The 21,316-nt window shown below is 38.5% G+C and overlaps 1 protein-coding gene across 1 annotated transcript in view; it reads left to right on the forward strand.

Moving 5' to 3' along the window:
- Positions 1-21,316, forward strand: part of CEP290 (centrosomal protein 290) — a 3,346,332-nt gene that overhangs the window by 2,874,300 nt on the left and 450,716 nt on the right. The window contains exons 42-43 of the mRNA XM_044087863.1: positions 2,551-2,706; positions 2,885-3,008. Coding sequence (XP_043943798.1) covers positions 2,551-2,706; positions 2,885-3,008 — 280 coding nt within the window. The remainder of the gene's footprint in view (positions 1-2,550; positions 2,707-2,884; positions 3,009-21,316) is intronic.

The following is a 21,316-nucleotide window of genomic DNA, read 5'->3' on the forward strand; positions in this document are numbered from 1 at the left end:
GTATTGTCTCCACAATTTCCATTTTTTATGCAATTTACTCCTATCCTTTTCTAAAGATCCCACTTCCTGTTCTTTTATCTCTGTTACAGTATTCACTATTTCAGGTATACTTGGTTTAAATTTTGATTTCCATTTCTTAGTAATTGCTTTATTGGCAGACACCCCAATTAAACTTTGCCTTACAATGTCTAGGCAATTCAGATGTCGTATACCAGCTCAAAAAAAAGAATAATTTCCTTAGTTGCACTCATTTGCTCACCCAATATTCCTGACAGAGTGCACTGTAGGGAATTTTTAAAGTCTGTTAGCGCACGTTTCCAGTTTCCTCTTTCTTCCCCATCACATCTCCAGCATTTTCTATCTAACTGAGAAAAATTCTGTGTAGTCTGCTTGGGGTATAAAAGTATCTGTGCAAACACTTCCAGAAAAAAATATTAAAAGTTTTAAATTTTGCTGCATATTTGAGAACCACACGTGTCCTCCTGTTGTGTCTTTGTGAATCCCCCAACTTGTCTGATTAATTCCTATAGTTATCATGCAATATTTTGTCTGCCCTAATTATCCATTTTTAGGAGCAGCTTCTTTTGTAAATTCAGTTAAAAACACAACCAGGGCATGTCTTTAATTTAGGATTCCCCTATTCCTTTCTATTTGTCTATACTGTGATATCAATCCCTGATAGAGAAGGCAATAATTAGCCTGCAATCCAAATGTCTTCTTGGCTTCTTCCTATTCTATTACGTTTCCATCTGTAGTTATTTGTTCCTAATACCTTGGTTCATTTGCCATCTCCCTCCAGTAAATTCCACTCCTATTTTGTCTGTTCTCGGTACCCCTAGTTGCACTCATCTCTGTTGGAAGACTCTCCTTTCTCCATTCCTGGGTTGGCTTAGTTTTTGGAATACTTTCTAATACTTAATGAATATAGTACTCTGCATGACTGTTGTTATTCTACTTAAGGATATGCATTCAAAATACCATTCTTTCCATATTTCTTGAATGAACCCCCTGCTTCATCATCATCCCTTTCCACTTTGAATTGTAGCTCTCTGCTTGTGTTATGTTTAAGAGCCTTAACTCTGTAGCTCTAAAATATATCTTCGAATCAGCTCATCCTAAGCATCCTTGTTGTATTGAGAGGCTCAACTTATCCCTTGCACTCTTCCCCTCTTCCTTCCCAAATAAAATCCTTCACCTCTTTATTAATTACTATCCATCTACTACACCGTCTCCGCTGTTTGATAAAACTATACCTGAAGTTTATATAAAACTAAAGGGACTAAAAACATTTTACTGCTTGTATTTTTCTATCTATATCTATAGGCAAGAGCTTCCAGTTTTTCAGTTTTTGTATTATCTTTTATTTAGTCGCTTCCCACATATCCTTAGCTACCATAACCAAATTATTTTTAATCCATACTCTTAAATACTTCATTTTATCACTTCCCAATAATATGGTTATTGATGAAGCAATTCATGTGTGGGTACACAGTTTATAGCTGTAGCTTTTTTTTTGTTTTATCTTCATTAATTATCAGAGAGGAACCATCCCAATTTGATTTTTTACCTCTGATCTCTCATATATTCTTCTAATTTAATCTTACTGTTGTATTAGAAAATGCAAATGCTTCCATTGCCCAACACAAAAAATCCCAGCTTACTCTATTGAATACTTTCTTTACATCAAGACCCACAAATAGCAGTGGCATTTCCTTACATTCTGGTTCCCTGTGGATTATCATTGCTCTATTCATGTTATCAAATGTTTGTCGCCCCTCCACAAAACCACATTGGTCCATATCTATCAATTCTGACATTACCTTTACCATTTGTTTAGCCGTTATAGACATAAACACTTTATAGTCTTTCATGATTTAAAATTGAAATAGGCCTATATGATGCTGGATCAAATGGGGTTTTACTGTCTTTAGGTATTATAGCCACTACAGCTTTTTTCCAGGATGCTGGCACCTCCCTTCCTTTTAAAATACTGTTACACAAAACCTTCCTGATCTTTAGTACTTTCTTCCTTTTTAGTTTCCAAACTTCCACTGTAGTAGTCAGAATCTTTATGTTCCCAAATTACCTTTTCCTTTCCCTTCACACCTCCAAAATGTGCTGTCTACCTGAGGAAAAATTCTTTAGAGTATACTTAGGTTATAAAACTAACTAGGTAAACACTTCCAAGCAAAGATCCTAAATGTTTTAGACTTCATTGCATTTTTGTGAGACATAGATGTACCCTCCCCCATTGTTTCTTTGCGGATTGCTTAACCAGTCTCTCTTCCCAGTCCTTTCTAACCTCCTCTGATTGATTCCTGTTTACTGTGGTTTTTGGTTGTGATGTTTTAGTTTCTCTGTTTTAAGGGTATAGTGTCTTGAGCTTTGATGTTTAATTTCATAGTCTGCATTACCAGAGTATCATTAAAATTACATTACTTGTATTAAGGCATGCTTCTTCATGTATACTACTACTAAAATATGTTCATGTTGCAGTTTAAAAGGAAAGTTGACAATAGATTGCAATAAAATGCTCTGTTTGTTTCATAGAGTAGATCAGGAAAAATCTGCATTACAGAAGAAGATCAAGGCACGTGGCATCACAGTGGATCAGGTAGTGGGAACTCGAACTGCCGAGTCTGAAAGAGAACTGAATGAACTGAAAAAACGAAATATGGAGTTGGAAGATCAGATAATAGAACTGAAGTATGTCCTGAAGTTTGTGTGTTTATTTAATGTGCAATAAATTTATGTTGTCAGCTTTTTGTTGATTACTGCAAGTGACGTATTTACAGGTAGCATGTACAATTATGCAGTACTTCGAAGTATTCTAACACCAAAAGCATTGAGAAGACTGCATCTTTAATTTTGCACTGTGTTTTAGAACTCAACAGGCTTTACCGCGTGATTCTGCACTGGAAGACTTACAGCTGAAAAATCGCTATCTTCAGGAAAAGCTCCAGGTCTTAGAGAGAGAGCTATTGAAAGATATCCCTTCCAGGCCATCAGTAAGTACTTACCTTTTTGAACATTAATCTTTTTCTTTGATCCCAGTTTTGCAGAACTAAGACATTGCATCAGTAGCACTGGTTTTGTGGCAGCAGTTGCTGTTCATTTATAGTAGTTGTTTGCTTTGAAATCCATATCTTGTACTCCAGTGCTGTCTGCCTAACTTAAAGTTTGAGTTACAAATAGTCAATCTTCTCCATTCCTTTATAACTGTAGGTTTAAGGTAGGTGTCATAGGAATCTTTAAAAGTATGTTTTTTCCCCTAGGAAATGTATTAATGCAGACTAGTGTCACTGACTCTGTGCCTATCTAAGGACTGTACAAAATGGCACAACTGTATGTAGGATCATTACTGATTTTTCCTTTTTTGTAGATGCTTATATCTTTAACCTGGATTATTTTGAAGACTTTTGGAAGCCCCCAAAACTGATTTTAGACATTAGTTGTGTAACACTAATGACTGTTACTTTGAAAACTATACTGTAGTGAAGTGGCAGCAGTGCTGATCATAACTTTATTAGTATTTGTTTGAACAACCAGAAGTTTATTAAATGTGCATCATGTATCAGTCATCATGCTTGATGCACATTTTCTGCCTTGGTGGTTGGCCCAGACACTTCTAGTATTATATCTTTACAAAGAAAGTATCCCTTATCCATTGGACTTAACCACTCAACCTAGAACCAAGGTTTACTGCCTCGTTTTAACAAATAATTGAAAAGGAATATTCATTGAGGAGATTTTGCTGAACTGTAAATAGGAATAACTAAAACATCAATCGATAACAGTAATTCAAAAAAGAAGGAAAACTTTTCCAGGGTAGAAAATACACCAGTATAACTGTTTACAACATGTACAAATCAGGAAACTATTTTATACTATTATTATTATATCCAGTAAGCAGGGTTAATATTACAGCTAGTCTCTCACGTCTGACCATCTATCGGCTATGATTTACTGATAGTTCTGATTCCTCCCTTTTATATGTGTGCTAAATATGCCATTTTCGGCTATCCATACTACCTTGTCTGCTCTGGCCACTTCCTATTTTTCATGCCTCATGCATACATTTGGCAAGAGGTCTTCATTCTGTTTCCAAGAGTTTCTTCCCTTGCCCAGTTATACATTTTCCCCGACATCATTTATGCTAAGAAATGTTGTTCAGGTAACTTCACCTGCTCCTTCCATCCCAGTTGAAACAAATCTTGTGAGAGTTTAATACTTTTGCCTAGTGTTTCTTGCATCAGAAACTCCGTAGCATGTTTGAAACCGTCAGAGTTTGGCCAGAGAAAAACAACATGAGTAAATTCACCTGTTGCAACAGTACTGCACATTCAGCTGTATAGATCAGCAGCTGGGAAGATTTTCTTAAGCTTAACTTGGGTATAAAAATACTGGCAGATACTGCCAACCAAATATTTTAAATTTGTTTAACTTAGTAGCTTTGTTGAGCAGAGCCATTCCCCCTAAACATCTATTCTCCCCAGTGCTTACTACTAGCATTTCTTCCAAATCCCTTCTAGGCTTATCAAATATTGGTATTTGTAAAAGCATTAATGCTTTATACCATCTTTATACCAACTGTTTTCTAACTTAGTCCTGATCTGTAATATGTTGTACCTGGGCCAACAAGTCTGTATTTTTCAGTCTTTCAACTCTATACCATGTCATCTTCTTTACCTCACTGGCTAGACCCAAATAAAAGGGTTGATGGATAACATGAAGTCCAAACTTCACTTTGGCCAAAGGCAATGAGAGGATCTCCCTTTCAAGTGAGGATGGGTGCCAGTATCGCACAATGATGTTCCGTATCCCTCAGTCCGCCCACCCAAAATGACATATATTCCACCTGGCTAGGCCTCTTATTGGAAGTAACAATGCCTTGAAATCATTTAATAGTAAATGTTAAAGTATTTTTTGTATTGTCTTTATCACTTTTGGTAAAGTTCCCATAAGATCAGTCCCCAAGTTTGCCCTTATTATCAACTCACTCTAACAGGTCTGTTACTCCTCTTTCATTATCCACCCCCCCCAGTCTTACTTCTGCATCATGAACTATGGTCACTTTTTTAAAAGTCTTTCCAGTATATCTATTACTACAGAATAACAGTGCAGATCCAGGATAGGGACAAAAAGACCACCGTATTCATTGAGAAAAAACAGTTTGTCCACACCACTCTGGGTTTTTTATTTTCTCAAATAAATTCTCTAACTTTCTTATTAAACTTCTGCTATTAGAATACCTAAGGGCTGCATACAGTACAGCATTCTGAATAGCACCTGCCAATTTAAAGCTTGAACTATTTGCTGTAGATCCATTGATAGACTGTCCCATTTTCTTTTTTTTTTTTTTTTTTTTTTTTTTTGACTGTCCCATTTTCTGAAGCGCTCTTCAATTTTCCTTATTACTTCCCAATGCATTAACTCCCCTGACCTGTTGAATATTTTCCTAGTCCATATCTCCAGTTATTTTAAATAGCTGCTGCCAAAAAGGGGTATTTTTGTAGCATACTTTGAGGCATGTTCACATTTATAACTGCTTTTCTCTTATGTACATTTACTTTGTACCCTGATATTCTCTCAGATGAAGTTTAGAAAACATACCAGACAGCTCGGTTACTGGGTCAGTCAGTGTTAGCAAGATATCATCAGCACATAGAAATGTTAAATTCCTGGTCCTCCATTTGTAGCCTTTAATAGAAGAACAACTTATTTCCGTATGGGGGATGGGAGCAGCCTTACCTGGTTCCCTGGAGTATCTGGAAGTTATCAGAAAGACCTCCCATCGCCGTCACTTGAGTGCTCATAAATGTTTTGCAGCAGTGTAAACATTTGTTTAGGAAACCAAAATTTCAGCAATAACATAAATAAATAGTCCCACTTCACTTTTTATCATATGTTTTTTTAGTGTCTAAGCTCATTATCATGAGCGTTTTTTGATCACATGATACATCCTTCAATATGACCATGGTTCTTAATGTATTGTTGAAAGTAGAACTTTCACTAAGAAAACCACACCGATCATTATATATCAGTTTAGATAAAACTTTCGATGTTATGTTTGCTATTATAAATACTTATAGCCATGACATCACTAAAGCTAGGTGGTAAGTCTCTGGCAGCCCTGGATCATTATCTCTTTTAAACTCGCTGATATCACAGCTTGTTTCCATGAACAAGAAAAGAGGGTGCACTGCAATAACCAGCTCATTAAATTCAACTGTCCCATCTCTAAATTGCTCCCCGCTATTTTCCAAACCTGAATGAGTATACCATCCGATCCCGGGCATTTTTTTCCACCACTAGGTTCCAGAGTGCTTCCTCAAGTTCTTCCATAGTTATTTCCCTCACCATTTCTTTTCCTTGATTGTCATCAGGGTTAGGCAAGTCGACACTGTCAAAAAATATCATATTTTCCATCAGGTTTCCTGATTCTTTTACAGGAGTACACAAGTCTGAATAATACTCTCTAAATACCTCCAATAACTCACCTGGGGCTATTCTGAAGACTTGTTTCCTATCTCACACTTTGTATACCATCCTCTCCACTTTGTTGCTGTCTAAGCCTTACCACCAGTGACATTAAAGCTCTTGTGCTGTTAGAAAACTGAAAATCATTTATTGCCTGCTTTTTGAAATTTATGTTTGGTCTGTATGCTCTTATATTTTGGATTTCAGTTCCCTTATTCTGTTTATCTGATATGGTGTATGTTCCCTTCTCAAAATCTATAATACTCTGTAGTCTTCTGTCCAAAAGTTATATCAAATCCTCTTTTGTCTCATTTCCCTCATGTAATAAATAATATGCTCATCCACTTTCTATTTTTAGTTTTCCCTTGCTGATACCTGAAAATTCTCAAATGAGGGTTGTTTGTCTATTAACACCTTTTGTAACCACTCCCTAAACTTGGAGTTCTCTAAATAATATGCAAGGATTCTCCATTTTTTTCTGTAATGCGGCTATACCATCCAGCAGCATTGTAGTAAAAACAAAAGCTTTTTAACTGATAATGACAGTGGATCCTTCTTCACCCTTTTATTACATACTGCCTTTCTTTCACAGTATATATTTTATCAGTATGAAAAATTGTCACATAGAATAAAAGGTATATATAGAATCCATACAATTAACTCCACAAACTCTCCAGGCATCAACCATTCCAATTTGCTTTAAGTATTGTAGAAGTTCCCTTGTGATGTTAATCTTTGTCTCTGTTGTCCGGTAGATACATCTAGTTTAGACGTAATCAAGTTCCAGTCCCCCACCATAATGATGACACCTTTTTCAAGCATTAAAACTGTTGACAATACCATTTTGAGTTCAAGGATTTTTGTTCCTGGGAGAGATATACTGCTACTGTTGTAAGTCGCATGACTAACCATTGTTCCTTAATTGCAACATACCTGCTTCTGTTATCTCTTTAAAAAGGCACAGTAGAGAAGGTAAAAAAAAAAAAAAAAAAGAAAAAAACAGAAAACAATACAACTGCCCCTCTTGGTTCTGCTAAAACGAAACCTGCCCTTTGCAGTTTTTTTTTGTTTTACTCTTGACAAATGTATTTCCTATTGGCCTGCTTTGTCTAGCCTAAGCTTCTTAATTGAGAGAGAGAGAATATTTGTGACACTTAATAGGGTATTAATGCCACTGATATTCCAAGAAAGTGTCATATTTTTGATGTATACATCCATCATTTATCCCCATGTAGCAACCTGCCTGCATCTCTTTTCTCCAGCTTTGCTTCCTTGTAACTTCTGTACAGATCAGTTTGTACAAGATTCATTTTAAAAATCCATGTATAATCTTATGCTTCCCAAGTAGAAAACTGTATACAGCATAGAAAAAATATTTACAATTATTATTATTATTATTATTATTATTATTATATCACTTACTTCCAGGGTTGGAGTCTCTTGTCCACAGCTGTATTTTAGCCTTTTACCTCTGTACATCATTCTGCAGTACACACATGCATATCACACTTAGAGGTCTCCTGCACCCTCCCTTAACTCCTTACCTAACGTCATTGTAATCACAATAGCCCTTTAGTATCTGAGCTTCTCAAAACCAGCTGAAAAATGTATACATTTTAGAGTAAGAATCCTCTTGCTCAAAGTCATAAAAGTACAGATCACTCTCTTGCAGGTCAGTCTGCAGGCTCCTTCCCCCCTCAACATCAGCCTGTTTCAGTATCAGCAGTTATGTATGTATTATATGTGTGTGTGTGTATATATATACATATATATATATATATATATATATATATATATATATATATATATATATATATATATAAAGGTTCATAGGTGTTTACTAGGCTAACGACCAGAAGGGCCTTTTTAAGCCTAGCCAAATCACTGGGAGATGAAACTTTGTTTGGGTTACCTGTTTGCATCAGAGTCATAGGTGCCAAACCAGGGATGAATTTCCAGTTTCCCATCCAGTTGTCCAAGATGAACTTGAATTAGATTAGGATGGAACTCTGCTTCACATGGATGGGGAGCCTGTTCCATAGATGGGGTAGTCTTTGGGATGCATACTTATCTCTCTAGCAGGTCCTATTTGTATCACAGACAAGGTTTAAGTCTTTCGAACGAGTAATTCTGGTACTGTTTGTTTTGTGGATATGCAGGAGGTCCATCAGAGAAGGGTTTGACAATGCCCTGTATGCCAGGCATAGATCTCCTCTCAAAAGCCTGTAGGAGACAGAATGCAGGGATAGGACGCGAGGCAGTTTGCATAGGACATATTACTTATGCCCTGTATTTTTTTAGTGAGGAACCTCTGTTGACGTTCCAGTTGTTGGATATGCCTGGTTAGGTACATACCAAAGGGGGCATTGTATTCAATGATACGTCTGATGAATGCCAAATGCAGTGGAGCAATGACTTCCTTGGACTTAGATGCCATACCTTTGTTTATAAGTTGAGCAACATAGAATGATTTCCTCACCACTGTAGACACATGATGATCAAAGGCTAGATTACTATCTATGTGTGTCCCTAAGTCCCTGACTACTGGGTCAAGTCTAAAGGGTATGTTGTCAATATGATAGTTACCAGGGATGGATGACTTCCCAAAGAATACTATTATGCATTTCTTGGCATTTAGTTTTAGTCCATGACTCTGACACCAGTTGTTTGTGTATGTCAGCCCCTCCTGGAGAACATTTGTGTCAGTGTGAGATTCAATGCCTGCTCCTAATTTGCAGTCATCTGCAAATGTAGTCAACCAGAGACCACTGACATTGGCCTTAACTTCTGAGAAGTAAATGCCAAAAAGAAGCAGTCCAAGGACTGATTCCTGAGGGACTCCACTTGCTACTGGCCTCTTTGTAGAGGTGGACTTCCCAGTTCTAACTTCCTGGGTCCTGTCTGTGAGCCAGTTAGCTATCCACCCGGTGGCATACAGGTTTGTACCTATCTTCTTGAGTTTGTCAACAATGCCCGAGTGGGGTATTGTGTCAGATGCCTTGCCCAGGTCAGAGTAAGCAGTTTGAATGATTTTGCCCTCATCCATTGCTCTGGTGACCTTCTCAAAGCAGTCCACCAGGTTGAGCAGGCATGATCTGCCCTTTACAAAACCAAACTGGGTTGGGTCCAGTGCCTGGAGGTTTACTATATCTGCATTGATCATCTCCATGATAATTCTTTCCATGGCTTTACATATAAGACTAGTGAGACTTATGGGTCTGTAGTTTCCAGGGTCTGCAGATGGCCCCCCTTTGTGCAGAGGAATGACTGTTGCCTTTCTCCATTCATGAGGCATGAAGCCTGTTTGGATGCTATAGTTAAATAGTAATTCCAGAGGCCCCAATAGGCCATGTTTTATGCTATTTAGAAGACATCTTGGAATATTGTTTGGGCCCATTGATGCAGTGTTCTTGGTCTTAGAGAGAGCATTAAGAACCTGTTTCCTAGTGATAGTAGGAGGAGTTATATTTGATGATATTTCCTGAGGCAAGGTTGAGAGGGAGAGAGGAGTAAAGTTGGAGGTGAATTTATTAACCAGGAGGTTTGCTTTATCTTCTGGCTCAGTATAGGTGGCTCCATTTGCAGTGAGCTCTGCACACAATTGTGTATTACCTTTGAGGTTGCGGACATAGCTATAGAATGCTTTATGGTCGTCCTTGGCCTGGGAGGCCAAACTTACCTCAAATTTGGCTTTGGTAGACTTTATCTGTCCTCTGAGTTATTTGTTTAGTTTAATGAGAGTGCTTTTATCCTGCTGGGTGCTGCACCTCCTAATTTTTGCCATGATTTCTTCCTCTTGTTATACAGCCAATTGATTTTGCAATTCTACCAGGGTGGCTTGTTTTTTGAGTTAGTTCTGTACTTCTTCCTGATTGGTACAGCTCCCTCAATGCAGCTGTTATGCTTGTACATGGTTTCTGTGAGCAGTTCTGCATAGGCAGAAGTGTTCTCAGGGTTTATAAGGGCTTGAAATGTTGCCAGGTTCTCACTTAATAACAGAAGGTTTAACTTAGAATAGTTCCTGAATATTCCCGGTTTAGCTGGGGGTCTAGGTTTTATTTTTACTTCAAATTGTAATTTATATATTAGGGCCAACCTGACCTCCTTAGAGGAGTGAAAGACCCAAACAGAATAATTACATTTCTGATGTATATACAGAGTCCTTCAGTCACTTATTGGCACACTTGTCTCTTTTCCTTTCCACCAGTAATGCAATCACTCTCTCCCTCTCTCAACACCTATTGTCTTAAACAGTGGCAAAGATCCTGTCTGTTTGGTTCAACTTCAGCCAGGCTGATCGTCATTCCCTAAAGTCTGCCCTGGGGCATCCATTACGTCTCTGTTTTTAGATGTTGGTTGCGACAGTGCTAGTAATGCTACCATAGCAGCCAAATTGTCAGCAAAAAATTGTGAGTTCCCAGAGAGAAAGAGCTTCAGTTGTGTTGGGTATAACAATTTATATATAACCTGCATCTGTCTTCATAGTTTGAGCACTGTTGCAAACATTGACCTTTTTCTGCTAGAGTTTTGTCAGTAATCTTGATCTATAGAAGTTCTTTTCTCTGTCCACTGGAATGCATTGTCTGGTCTCCAGAGCTTGGAAAGAATGTGCTCTTTTTGATTAAAAGATTTAAAATGGACAGTTATAGGTCTGGATCACTTCTCTATCATCTGCTGTGGGTTCCATGCCACCTGATGTGCTTGTCTTGTTCTGATTTTAAGCGTCTCCATACCTATCCAAGTTCAATAATTTTCTGTACCAGTGAGATACAGTGTCAACGTTCTTTCTTATCCAGGGCTTTCACAATACGAAGATTTTTACAACATGCCTTATCTTCATAGTCTATTAACTGAGCTTTCTTGTGTTGGGCTTCTACTGCTTTCAGTCAAGCATTGTGCTTGAGTCCGTCATCTTTAATATGTTGCAGCATATCTGCAGTATTATTTAAAGTAGTTTCTGTTTCCTGAACTCTGTCCTCTGTATGTACAGTGTATGTCTGTAATGTACTTTTCAAACTCTGTATTTTTGAAGTGTTGTGATTAATGACACCTCCTACTACTCCAAATTGCCTTCTTCTTCTGACTCTGTGAGTTCATCCAACTCCATCTTTCCTACATTCTGTGTTGGACTGACTTGATGGAATATCAAAGTGACAACTTTTTGTGTTATTTTTCTTCATGTAAGAAATAGGTCACTGCCAACAATGATTTTCCTACATTTTATCTTATAAACTCTAAAATGTTGCATGAGGTAGTAACTTAATTCACTACACCTGAACCTAGCTTAGTGGCACAGTGTAGATGTCAGTATTTAGGTACTTTTCAGTATATCGTTATAGGTTCATAGGTTCACAGGTAAATAGTAGGCTAGCTACTCTTGTGGTCCACATAAGTTCCCAAATCCCAAACAACTGGGTCGACTCTTTGGGGTGTATTGTTAGTTTGGTAGTTCCCCGTGGCAGATTACTTCCTGAAAGGATTCAATAATGCATTTTTTGGCATTTAGTTTTTTTATTTATTTATCTATCTATCTATCCATCCATCTATCCATCCATCCATCCATCCTCTGTTGACCTGGTTAGTCCCCCTAGGCTATTAGCCTCTTTTCAGGGAATACCCGAGGTTGTATTTATACTGCTAAGGGAAGTTTGGTCAGGAACTTTTCTCTTTACAGTAGGTGCCATGGGATATTTATATCCACCTGAGTTACCATCAACTCAGGCATATGGGACCTTGGTTTAACCTCTTATCCAGCATTTCAATCCATGATTGTAACACCCGTCATTTGTTTGGAACAAACCTTCTTGCAGGATGGCTAAGTCATTTGGGGATTTAGTGACTGCTCCGAGCCTGCAGTCATCTGCAAACTTAGTTATCCAGAGCCCTTTGTTATTTACATTTACTTTAGAGCAGTAGATGCCAAACATGAGAGGTCCTAGCACCGAACCCTGGGGAATTCAACTGTTGACTAATCTCTTTATAGAGGTAGCTTCCCCACTTTTGATCTCCTGTGTCCTATCTGTGAGCCTTTTGGCAATCTGGCAGGTAATGTAGGAGTATATTTAGCTTTTCCAATGTACCTGAATGGAAGATTGTGTCAAAAGCATTGACCAGGTTGAAGTGTGAGGTGCATACCATTTTGCCTTCATCTGTTGCTTTGGAGATCTTGTCAAAAAAGTGCACTAGGTTGATTAAGGATGACCTACCCTTGATGAATCCAAACTATGATAGACTCAGTGTTTGGAGGTTCCTTACGTCCTTATTGATTAGTTCCATGACAAGTCTTTACATGGCTTTGCATATAAGGCTTGTCAGACTTGTGGGTCTGTAATTGCCTGAGTCTGAGGAATGTACTCCCTTATGCAGGGGAATGACTATAGACATTCTCCATTTGCTTGGTACAAAACCTGTATGGAGGCTGTGGCTGAAGGGTAGCTAAGTCATGATTTATGCTATTTAAGATGACTCCATGGATATTATCAGGACCCGTTGATGCAGTTTTTTTTTTATTTTTTGATAAAGTTTTTTGGAATTGGTTTTGTGTGATATCTGGAGATGAGTCTGTTTCAGGTATGTCTTATGGGATAAACAGAAGGGGGGGGGGGTAAAATATGAGCTGAATTTATCGTCCAGTAGTTTTGGTATATCTTTAGTGTCAGAGTAGGTAACATTGATCACAATAAGCTCAGCACATTGCTGTGTTGTGCTTCTGTGATTACAAACATAATTTAAAATGTCTTGTGATTATCTTTGGCTTGAGTGGCTGTTTGAGTCTTAACTTGGCTTCATTGGATTTTTATCAAGCTCCTGAATTGCTTGTTTATTTCGGTGATGAGGGCTCTATCATTCTGGGAATTATCTTCTTACTTTTGGTCAAAATTCTCTTCCTTTTATTGTAAAGCTTAAATATATTATGGGTCTGCCATGGGGGGTTGTTTCTGAGGTTTGCCCTACACTTGTTTGTATATGGTACAACTACATATGTGCGGCTGTTTATATGCAGGTATAGTGTGGTGGTGTATGTTTCCACATATTCAGCTGAGTTATCTGGGTTTGGTGGGGATTTGAAGCTTGCCAGTTTATCACTTATGAGTATGTAATTTGTCTCAGACAAATTTCTAAAGCTGCATTGGGTGGAGGGGTTCTCTAGTTTATTTTATTTCAAAGGAGATTGCTTTATAGTCAGACCTAACATGCGATGATGATGATATGCAAGGGATGGTGCAAAATACCCACATATTAGTAAGGACAAGATCCAAGATAATGTTCTCCCAATGGGTACCCTGACTAATTATTCTACCTCATTTGTATTGATAGCCCAGAAATTTCTGTCTTGTGTTGAATATGTGGAACTGTACATTACCACAGTATACCTTGAGAAAGCAATATTGTCTATCGATCATATCCTTGCAGGTTGACAAATTACCCCTTATGAATGACCCTAAAAAAGATAGCCAGTTGTTTAAAAAAATTAAGCCAGTTGTTGAAGTCGGGAGTTTTATGCTCATATTGTAGCATCATCCTTGGATAAGGTAGACTGCTGCTCAGTGGTAGACATGGTCTGAAAGCTGCACCATGTGTGTCTTTGTATAGACAGTGAAGTACATCTCAAGTCATTGACACCCACATGTACTATGGCAGAGTCATACTGGTAGTTGTTTTTCAAGGACTTGAGTGTTTGTCTGATCTGAAGAACTTGACACCAGATGAGCAACTAGCAGTAACTCTTTCCTTGCTCATTCTGGTAAGAGCTACATCTGTATGTGTAGGAGTCACGTATAACAAGAATGTTTGGCTGGATAAATGTTTGCCTTGTGCAATGTGAGGAGGTAAGCTTAACTTACTGAGTGTGCTTTCTGCCTGTGTTGCATTTTGGAGGTCTTTAAGGTTTACCCAAGCTAATCTTTAGAACCTTATCATGTGATGTTTTATGTGTAGTGTGATGGCTTTGGTGAGGTGTGGTGTACTTCTGACGATGCTGGTGTCTGAATTTATTGTGTGTAAGATTTTTGCATCCAAGGACATTATTTATGTACATCTCTCATACATGGTGTTATGTGGTTTGAGTAACTGGTGATCATTCAACAGTACAAGACAATTCTTACACTGTCTCAAGATACTTGCCTCAGTCAGTGAAGAAGTGCTGATCCATGTTTTGACAGGAATGGGTCAAGGGTGGTAAAGGTGACTATAACCGCTTGAAGTTTGGTTTGTATAGAATAATTTTTGGGGGGACTTACTACTAAGTTTTGGAGAAATCCCTAATTATCTGGTCAGAGGTGTACTGCAGCTGAAGGTATGTTTATTTGCACTTGGCAAAGATTATGTGAGCCCCAGACTTGGATTTATAAAGTTGTATAGATTTGCTATGTCTCTTGCAGGGGAAAAAAAAAAACACTTGCATAGACAACCTACTATAGACCAAGTCCAATGGCAGCATTGTGCGGAGTGCAGCTTAGCCCAGCTCTTTTTCTTCCCTTTATAATGGAACCTGGCACCAGATAAGCAACTGTCACTCTTTTTCACAGTGCAGGGCTTTCCTTGCTTAGTGAATAAAAACTTTAGGTGAGTGTAGCTCTGTGCAGGTTATAGCAGAAGGTACCAGAGGTGGCAGAGATTTACCAGCAACACTGCTTATGGAAAATCCAGTAATAAATGACTAAATGAGGCTTAAATCCTGCCATAGTTCACAATTCTCCCACAGTTGCAAATGAAACTACAAGACTGAAGTCCGGGATTGACTTAAAATACAAATAGTTAATTTTTACAGTTAATTCTACTTATGGAGATAGAAGTGCAGTGCAGTGTATAAATGATGCTCAGATCTTGCAGTAATTCATAATTTTCCTCACAACTGCCAATGATGCTACAAGATTAAGGTCCCACTTTAGTGGGTGAATTTAGTAGTTAAACCACTTTTGGAGAACAGTTAAACTGAGCACTTCCAATCAAGGTAATATAGTTAAGCTCCTTGTATTCTATCTTCAGAGGTAGGACTGTGCACAGTCACTGTGTCCTTTCCAAGCTTTTCATATGAGGGTAAAGATCTTCTTAGTTTTCCACCTAACATAGGCATTGAAACCTTGGTGGCAATTTTAGTAATCAAATCACTTTTAGAGAACAGTTTAATTTAGCACCTTCAGTCCAGACATTCCTGTGCATCATATTTACTTAATGATGAAAGGAGAACTTAAAACAGGTAGAGATAAAACAAGGAGATGTCGAATAAGGGAATCCTATATCCAGATAGGGAGAACAAATGGCAAGAAAGATAGTGGCCTGAGTCAAGCACACCTTCTAAGGAGTTTTTCAGTTAACCTTAGAGAAGATGCCCTAGGGCATATGCAGAGAGATATGAGACCTGATTGAATAAAGGCAAAGGGAAAAGGGTGATAAGAAACAAGCTTGGATTCAGTAGGAAAACTGCTATCACTCCTACAGTTTAAGTAGTGAAAAAGCATCTTGCCTTCTCCAACCCAGTTCTTGGGAATAAGGAGAGGGTAGTTAGATAAGGTAAGAGACTTTATTTCTTCATCCACATTACCCTTCAGAATCCTTAACTACTAGGGCTATTTGTGGAAGTTTGAAGTGTGCTAAATCTTGGAAAGTTTTTCTACTTCCCTTACCCCGGAAGGTAATTCTTCTGTGAATCAGATCATGCCTAACTTGTCACAAGTGTTTAAACATGTCTTAAAATGTTTATAGGATTGTACTGATACCGTTTCCAGGAGATTTGTTTGGGTATTTAATGAAAACTTTTCAAATTACCTAAAGTTAGAAATTTTGAGTTTTCCAGACTCACAAGTGTTATTTGGGCCTGCTGCTACTGGTACTCAAACAGTGGAATGTAGAGGTAAATTAGTGCAGGGCATTTCTTTGATTTTTCATGTCCCCAGATTCGTCCCTTCTAAAATCTCTAACTCTTTCAAAGAACAGAATAAGCAGAGAACTCAGCCTAAAAGCAAGCAGGCACCCAAGAAAAAATGGCAGAAGGTAACAACTGAAACCCCAAAAACAAGGGCGTTCCTAAAAAAAGATCCAGGTACAAGTTCAGAATCACTATGCTGGTCATCTTTTTCTCTCCTCCTAATCCATTCGCCTTCCAATTTGAAGTCATTCGTCCATCAGTGCTCCAGCTTGGTGTTAGATAATTTCAAACAAATAGGTTTTAAAGGTGATTCAGGAAGGCTATTGCTGGCAATGGATAGGTTCTCCTCCTCTTTTCAGTGGGATTTCTCCAACTCTTCAAACTGAACAGAGTTTTTTTTTTCTTTTCAGGTGCTCCAGCACTTTTTAGAGGCATATAGCTTAGAACATGTTCCCTCAGAACACTTAGGAAGGGGCTTTTATTCCAGAATGTTTCTGGTGCCAAAAAGGGGGAACCATGAAGACCAGTTTTGGATCTTTCCTGTAGTCTGTATGTTAAAGTTACAAAATTCAAGATGTTGGCTCTCAAGGCAGTGTTATCTCTTCTCCCAGACCACAGTGTTATGGTAACCGTAGACCTTAAGGATGCTTACCATCACGTTCCAACAGCATACAAATTCATAAGAGTCCTAAAAATCTGTGTATGAGGTATCTGGGTCACATTATCATTTCTCTGCATTACCATTTGGGCTATCTACTACAACTAGAGTGTTTACAAAGTGCTTAGCTACTGTGGTGGCTCACTGCGGATTGTAAGGTGTCCACATTTTTCTTTACTTAGATGATATGTTTATTTGTACAAAGTCGTTGCCCAGATGCCAGGAGTCCTTAAAAAAGATTTCATCCCTCCTAACCGATCTAGAGATTTAGATAAACATACAAAAATCCTTTCTGACTCCATCACACAGAATTGTGTTTTTAGGGTGTCTTATAGACTATCATGCAAAAAGCCTTTTTATCTCAAGAGAGAATGCAAACTTGTGTGGAAGTATTCCTGAACTTTTCTCTTTGCTTCACCCAGAAAATTGCTCAGAATTCTAGGCGTTATGGTTTCTGTGATCCCAGTGATACCATTTGTCAGACTGCACATGAGAAAGATTTATTGGTTTCAAAAACACAGACTCAGCATCTTCACCCTCTAGATTTTCAAGTACCAGTGCTGGGATTTGTAAATCTAGCACTACAGTGGTGAAGAGATCAGATGGCTCTCAATGCAGGGCTCTCTCTCTTCCTACTCCAAAGCAACTGGTCTTGACAAACTCCTCAAATTTTGCTTGGGGGTGAGTTTCTATGCGAATAAAAGCGCATGGTCTGTGGGGCAGTTTGGAAAGACAAAATCACAGAAATGTCAAACATATGCTGGCTGTGATTCAAGCTGGAAAAGCTTTACATCATCTTTGCAACCAGGCCCTCTTCAGATGAGTACAAGCAAAACCTCACTGGTGTGATACTTAAACAAACAAGGGGGTACCAAGTCATACTTACTCTGCTGCTTTGAAATGATGGCCTTCAACACTCCCTAACTCTTCAGGCCTCTTCCATATTGTCTGAGCAAAATATACTGGCAGACCAACTCAGTAGATTCTGGACAGACTGTCACTCATTGTAACTCAGTCCACGGGTATTCCGGGAAATGATCCAGATGTGAGGAACATCTCAAGCACATCTGTTTGCCTCCCTTCAAAACAGATAACTAGATAAATCCTATTCCCAGAATCTTTTCAAGAAAGGTTGGACAGCAGATGCTGTCTTATTCCCCTGGTCGGGTATGTTCCTATATGTGTTTCCGTCCTTTCCACTGATTTACAAGGTACTTCTGAAGATTCAGAAGGATTGCCTCCCTGGTGCTTAAATATTTGAGTGTGTTAATATCATCTGGCCTTTTGTATGCTTCTGTCAAAGTGCATCTAGTGGCCATTCTGGTTTGTCTGCCCTTGGATCCCCCTCTTTCTTGCATGTTTGTGGTCAAACAGTTTATGAAAGGGTTTGACATATGAGAACCACTCACAAACAAATATTCCATCCTGGGATCTCAATTTTGTGCTAGAGAAACTGACTTTGTCACCTTTTGAACCTAGCTCTTTGAATGACTTAAGGTTCATTACTTGAAAACTGTTCTGCTTGTTGCTCTGACTTCTTCAAGATGAGTATTTGAGTTGTAAGCTCTCATGGGGGAGGAACCCTGACTTGTTTTCCATAGATATAAGGTTGCTGTTCAGATGTACCGCACATTCATGCCTAAGGTTGTCTCAGAGTTTACTTTGAATCAAGCCATTAGTCTCCCAGTTTACTATCCAGAACCAGAAGACAAGGGTGAGCAGATTCTTCATACCTTGGTTGTGTTTGGGCAGCTCAGGTATTACCTTGACAGAACCAAGTCCTTCAAAAAAGCTGACCAGCTGTTTATTTCCTATACTAGGATTAAGAAAGGCCAACCCCTGTCTAAACAGACTGTCTGTAGAAGGTTGTTCTCTGCTGTTGTATTTTATTACTTCTACCATGGCAGAATCATGCCAAGCAAGGTTAGGGCCCATACTACCAGGGACCTAGCTTCTTTGATGACATATTGGAAAGGGAAGGGCTCTATAATCATTCTAGATGCAGCAATTTGGTCCTCCAGCTATCCATTTATGAAGCACTACAAACTGGATTCCTTCTATAGGTCCATAGCAGGCTTTGCAAGGACCGTCCTGCAGGTGCTCCTGGGCCCTCATCTTTCCTACTCCCAGGAAGGGTAAACTTTGGTAATCTACCCATAGGCTATTGCAGCAATGAATAATTTGAACATCTACTGTTATGGTTACGTGCAACTTACATATCTGTACTTTCTCCCTTCTCTTGAAAATGGTCAAGAGTGTTTACCACAAACTTCCTTTCAGGATGGACTTAACTTACAAGATAAGTGTTGTTCGATTCATGCAGTAGGTATTAAAGGAGGCTAAAAAAACCTTGTATTAGAAAATCATATATGGGTTAGTGGAAAAGATTTTCTAGTTAGTGTCATACTAAAACCTTGTCCCTTTTAAGGTCCTGAATGCCTCTGTTTCTAGAATATTTGTGTGAGTTATTATCCTCTGGCCTTTTTTACTCTTCTATGAAGATTCATATTTTGGCCATCTCTGTTTGTTTGTCCTTAGATTGCCCTTTCTGTTCTACTTCAAGTTAAACAGTTTTTGAAATGGGTTGCATATCCATCCTTCTAAAAAAAACAGCTGTGACTTCCTTGGGATCTTAACTCAGTGCTGTATAAATTAACACTTCTTCCATTTGAGACATTTCATCAGTCTGATATGGAAAATAGTGGTACTCGTTTCCCGGGTTGAGTTACAAGCTTATAGTGAGTCAACCCTTTCTCATTTTTCATGAGAACAGGTTGTCTTTGAGAACAAATCCTTCATTTATTCTTAAAGTGGTGTCAGAGTTTATCTTGAGTCAATCTGTTAATCTTCAAAAACCAAGGGACAGAAAATACTGAATACTACATGTCCACAGGCAGCTTAGATACTATTTGGATGAAGAAGAAAAAAGAAAACATCAGGAAGGCCAATCAGGTATTTACTTCCTTTGAACGTAAGAAAAAATGGGCAACCAGTGCCAAAGCAGAAAATCTGCTTATGGTTGTCTCATGCTATTTCTTTCTGTTGTTCTCACCATGACAGGTCATTTCCAGGTAGGGTCAGGGCCCACTCTACCAAGGCTTTGGCTTCTTTAGTGATTATTTGGAGAGGAGTAGACTCTAGAAGTAACCTATAGGCAACAACATGTTTCACTGTACATAATTTTACAAAATATTACAAATTGAATTTTTTTCTTCAGGTCCAGAACAGGTATTGCTAAAACTGTTCTCCAGGAGTTCCTGAATTGTCAGTCTTCTTCCACCTCTCTTTCTTTCTAAGCTCTGGAAATCTACCTGATCTAATGATGAACAAAGTTCATTTGTGTAAGTAAACTTACCATAACAGCAGGTGTTTGAATATATATCATTGTTGCAGTAAGGAGACCCTCCCAATCCCTTTTTTGTATTATGTTGACAAAGGTGTAGGTTTATATATACAAATAAATATGCATGTGCTGTTTACATTGATTTGCTTTTTTTATAGAATTTACCTATTTCTCAGGGCTGTAGCTTCCCTTCTTGAGACTAGAAAGCTCGAAGTTTTGTTGTCCTTACTGCTTATTTTATACATCCTTCCTCAGGTCCTGCAGTACTTAGGGTATGTGAAAGGTGCGTTGAAGCTTTAAATACTGGTCAGTGCTTATATCCTGGGCAGGATATAACCCATACTGCCTAGGGTACTGCAAAAGTGATCTATTTGAACATAATCCGTTATGGTAAGTATACTTACACAACTGTACTGTCTTCCTGCTAGAATGTTTATTGGTGCCATTGCTGTTAAAGTGACTGCACAGCACAATACAGTATCAAAGAAGTCAGAGGCTTGGAAGGGTGCACAGCTGATGTAAGTGAGTATGCTATTGCTTGATAATATTTAATGTTTCACTAAGGTTAAAAAGAACTTCTAAAGGGGATCAGCTTATATTCCATAACAAGATCGCCTTCAAGCTGTTATCAGAAGTACAAGATATGTGAAATGTTAGACCAAAATGAAATGTGAAGCGGTCATTCATTGTTTCAGCTGGCTGAAACGTCCTTGAAAGTCAGAGGCTGTTTTACATAGGTAGATGTAATCCTGACTATGACCCAGACAGTCTGGATATGATTAATGGCCTGTTTGCTGTAAGATCCAGTCAAGGAGGAAGAGAAATGAAGAGGCATTGCCTGCATACCATCCCCTGAGAGGCAGGTGAGCGATATGTCTTAGCGTGAATCTCCCATTAATGAATCCCGACTGAAGACTGAACAGCTGGTGGGAACAGTCAACTGATAAGGGGGACAAGGCTGCTTGAA

The sequence above is a fragment of the Protopterus annectens genome, chromosome 11.part0 (assembly GCF_019279795.1).
Source record: "Protopterus annectens isolate FY-2018-M chromosome 11.part0, PAN1.0, whole genome shotgun sequence".
Lineage (NCBI taxonomy): Eukaryota > Metazoa > Chordata > Ceratodontiformes > Protopteridae > Protopterus > Protopterus annectens.